This window comes from Medicago sativa, chromosome 7, assembly GCF_051527215.1.
Source record: "Medicago sativa cultivar Bolivia chromosome 7, Bolivia_mono, whole genome shotgun sequence".
NCBI lineage: Eukaryota > Viridiplantae > Streptophyta > Magnoliopsida > Fabales > Fabaceae > Medicago > Medicago sativa.
Genome location: NC_140755.1, coordinates 86,836,842 through 86,840,876, shown reverse-complemented (window position 1 = coordinate 86,840,876; position 4,035 = coordinate 86,836,842). Strand labels below are relative to the sequence as shown.

At 29.2% G+C, this 4,035-nt stretch overlaps 1 protein-coding gene across 1 annotated transcript; it reads right to left on the bottom strand.

The window, feature by feature from the left end:
* Positions 1 to 663: 663 nt before the first annotated feature.
* LOC146909703 (transcription factor bHLH100-like) lies at positions 664 to 2,879 on the bottom strand. The gene is made up of 3 exons (XM_085725750.1): positions 2,535 to 2,879; positions 1,402 to 1,761; positions 664 to 1,174 (listed from the first exon to the last, which is right to left on the bottom strand). The coding sequence occupies exons 1-3, from the start codon at positions 2,826 to 2,828 to the stop codon at positions 1,049 to 1,051; spliced, it is 780 nt and encodes a 259-aa protein (XP_085581876.1). The 5' UTR covers positions 2,829 to 2,879; the 3' UTR covers positions 664 to 1,048.
* Positions 2,880 to 4,035: the final 1,156 nt, after the last annotated feature.

Genomic DNA, 4,035 nt, shown 5'->3' with positions numbered 1-4,035 from the left:
GAGCAAGAGACTAGAAGAGGGAACAAAAAGAGAAGATTATGGCTCTTGTGTTTAGTGCTTGCTTTTGTGTTGATGGTTTTTTGTTGAGGACCTAGGGTTAAGAAACATATTGTAAACACCATGAAAGAGTAAACAATTTTGGTATGTTTCTTCCTCTTCACTCTTTATCTTCTTGATCTATACACGTAAGTTTTAGATTTGTTCTATGTTGAATCTGTTGTTGCTTAGACTATTTAGTTTGGTTGTCATTATTTTGTTTGTCCCGCACATGTATGGTCTTGGTGTGTTCGATCGATTTCACAACACTATGAGACAATCAGATATTTTATATGCGACATTTGACATGAGACGAAGGAAGGATATTCTTGAAACAAAATTATATAGGAGCTTTTAAGAAACAAGTTGAAAACATCGTCTATTTTATCATTTGTACCTGACTCTTCATAGATTAGGCTTGATACATCTTGTACTCCATCTGTTTCTTATAAATGAAATCGTTTGACTAATTGATAGAAATAAATAATGTATTTTGATCTAGTCCTTTACTTAATTTATCCCTTTATCTGGTTTGTATTTTGATCTAGTTGAATTAAGGTAACCTTAAAAACATGGATTAGAAGTCCCACTATTTTGTGAGGCCAAATGTCAGATGATATGAGAACATTACAACAACTTTTTTTTAATTCATATATATTTTAAATGAAATGTACAAGAAAGAAAAAGAAACTCAACCAAACGACTCTATCCTTTGGCTTCTCTTCATAATAAAAGAAAAAGATATCACATGCATATTTCATTCATTTAATTTGCTAGGTTAGGTCGTGTAACAATTACACCATGCACTCTTAAAAAAACTCTTGAAATCCAGTAAAAAAAAAAACTCCAACTAATACAATATCCATGCACCTTCTTCCTACTAGCTCTATTAATTTTACCATAATAATATAGTGGGGGGCATGTTGTTGCTCCTTTCCAAGCTTCTAATTAACCCGTGCTATTAAAATATGTACTACAAAATACTACTAAGAGCCAAATCCTAAACTTTTAATTAATATATCAGAACACTATTGATCGTTTGATCCATAGTGCCCAAATGATTATTTTTCTGCTTCTCATATATTGACGAAAGCTTTTGAATCAGATCATCACACTCATATCTTTGAGTTTTATCCACCTGCAAACATTGCAAAATAAATAAATAAATCAAAGCAAAAATTTTAACAACAACAATAACAAACAAATACTACATATGTCCCTTAATAGTAAACAATTAGGGTTAATTTCTGTAAAAATATAATTTATGCGTCTGATAATTTGAGAATATAATTAAACTTATTATTAAAGATAATATTTTTCTTACAAATATAGACTTATATTTAGAGATAAAGATAATAATATTACCTGAAAATGCAAGTTATAGAAGAGCCTCCCTCCAAAGGTTTTAGAAGAAGAAGAGTTTAATAGAAGAAGTCCATTATTTTCTAAACACATCAAGATCTCAGATAGAGGAATCTTGTAGGTCTCATAAGATGAAATATGAATAACAAGCTCAGTATCATTAAGCCTACTTGTTGAAACTACAAAAGCAGAATTGTGATTTGGAATTTTCTTGCTTTGTGATTCTTTGTTAACTGCATATTCTTGTCGAGAAATTCTTGATAGAAGCTCTTCTTTTTTCTTAGTTAATCCTTGCACTTGCTTTTGTAAATCCGGTATGTATTTTAAGACACGTGAAATTGTTACTGGAATGCTCATTTTTTTCTGCAACATCAACATGGAATAAAATATATATTAATGACAATATTTTATGTGCAAAGTTTCAATTTTTCGTTTTTATATTGATATGATTCCATTCATATTATGAATACGTCATTTTCATTTCTATAAAAGAAAATGTCATTTTCAATTTATACCGTGACATAATTCCAAAACATTACGAAACAAACAGTAAAAACAATAGTTATAGAAGAACTAACACACCCTTTTTTTCTTAAAGTAGGTTACAGCTAAAAAAAGAAAATAATTCCTTTTAAATAACAATTAGCTATCAAAATGAGAATTTGAAAAATAAATCCATCACTAATTTTTTTGCACATTAATTATACACAAATTTCATAATTTCTTTGCAAACAATATTAACATTTGAATTTTTTTTTTCTTCAAATAGATTGGTTAGTTTTTTTTTTGGACAAAATTAGTTAGAATGTTAATCCAAGAATAGTCTCTGATCCAATGAATGATTAATATAGAGGACCAACCCCACCATCCACTCGAGTGAGGGTCCAATAGTCAGATCAAAACTCTTGTAGAGTAACCAAACTTTCATCATCAGACCTAGAGATAAGCATAATCATAGGTCTCAAACTTTCATCATCAGACCAACCATGGAGTTATATAAAGCTAAATATAAACCTGTCATTTTAAAAAATAGCTTATCTTTTGTCACAAGTTCTTGAAATTGTTTTTTACATTAGTTAAGTTGTTAATTCCATACCAAATTAAATAAAATTGGAAGGAGAGAGATGAATTATTACCGTTTGATCTTCACCAGGAAGAAGTGAACGAAGTGAAGAAATCAAGCTATTAATCTTCTTGCGACGATCACGTTCACTAGCATTGTGGTTAAGCTTCTTAGCCATAAGTTTAGGGGATTGTGGCTTTTCAATCTCAACATGTTCCTTTGGTGAAGAGAATTGATGATAAGGTAACGAGTACTCTAAAGATGCATAGTTCTTCTCTTTATGACTAATTAAGGACTCTGGCTCTAACTCCTCTAAGAGCCATCCCATATTTGAGTATGAGAACTGAGGTGGGCAGAATGCAACCATGAATTGGATTTCTTACAATTAAACTGTTAACTTAATTATTGGCTTAGAGATCATTAAGACTATGTAGTATATATAGGATACATATAAACAAGTTGACCCTTACATAAGCTTCATGTTTATATTAAAATTAATGAATAAACAAATGATTAGATTTGTTTAATTATTATGTTATTTTTTTTTTTTCAGGAATTATTATGTTATGTTATGTTTTATTAATAGGAAAATGGGTCATGCTAACATGTGTCTTTAGAACACATGTTAAGAATTCATCAAATAAAAAATATTTAATGAAAAAAAATTAATTGCCAACATTTTAAGAAATAAATTTGCACCATTTTCAATACATAATTTCCACTTTTGGCATCGAGGAAAATTAGTTGGTCCCTTTAAACCATCCACAATGCTGCACCCCATTTGGGTGCTTAAACGGGTCTCGAGTGTACACGTCATTCGTTTTATAATTAATACTAAATAAGCACCCAATCTCTCCAACCTATCACCTCAAAACAATTATTAATTATGTCTCAACAATAACTCTATGTCATTAAATTTTAACAATAATTTATATACTCAATTATAATTATATAATTTTAAAATATTAAAGTATTTTAATTATAAATTATAAAAAAGCTAACATTTTTTTAGTTTTATTAACAATTAAAAAAAGTTAAAACTTGAAAAACAATCTAAATAAAAACTAATCTTGTTGACGATCACTCCCAATGCGTTGCCACTATTTTTGTTGACGATTAAATATTACTCTTGCAACTATTATATAATTTACTTTTTATTATTAAAATAATACAACAATTGAATTGAGAAAAAAAATAGAATTAATTACATGTGGGACTTATGAGTAATAGGAGAGAGAGGGTGCCTATAAAAACACTCACCTTTATAAGCACCATATTTATTGTTGTCACAATGGGGGTGCCTATTTGGCATGGTGCTATATAGGGGAAGAACCCTCCATTGTAGATGGTCTTAGAGCTTGTTATTTACTAAAATTACACAATATTTATTCATTTAAATTGATAAAGTACATCGATACAATACAAATTTGCTAAAAACAATAGGTATGAATATGCGGAAAAAAAACCCACATCATCTATATTAATAGCATAACATGGCAAACTACACAAGGCTACAAGTATGGCACTATTCAAGTATTCAAAATAATCATGCCTTCAAATTTGTAACGTTGGCG

What these genes read in the sequence shown, in the direction of transcription:
- LOC146909703 (XM_085725750.1), bottom strand. Translation starts at nt 2,828, where the DNA reads ATGGTTGCATTCTGCCCACCTCAGTTCTCATACTCAAATATGGGATGG. An exon ending in TTCCTGGTGAAGATCAAACG is followed by an intron (nt 1,762 to 2,534) that starts GTAATAATTCAT and finishes TTGATGTTGCAG; the next exon opens with AAAAAAATGAGCATTCCAGT. An exon ending in TCTATAACTTGCATTTTCAG is followed by an intron (nt 1,175 to 1,401) that starts GTAATATTATTA and finishes CAATGTTTGCAG; the next exon opens with GTGGATAAAACTCAAAGATA.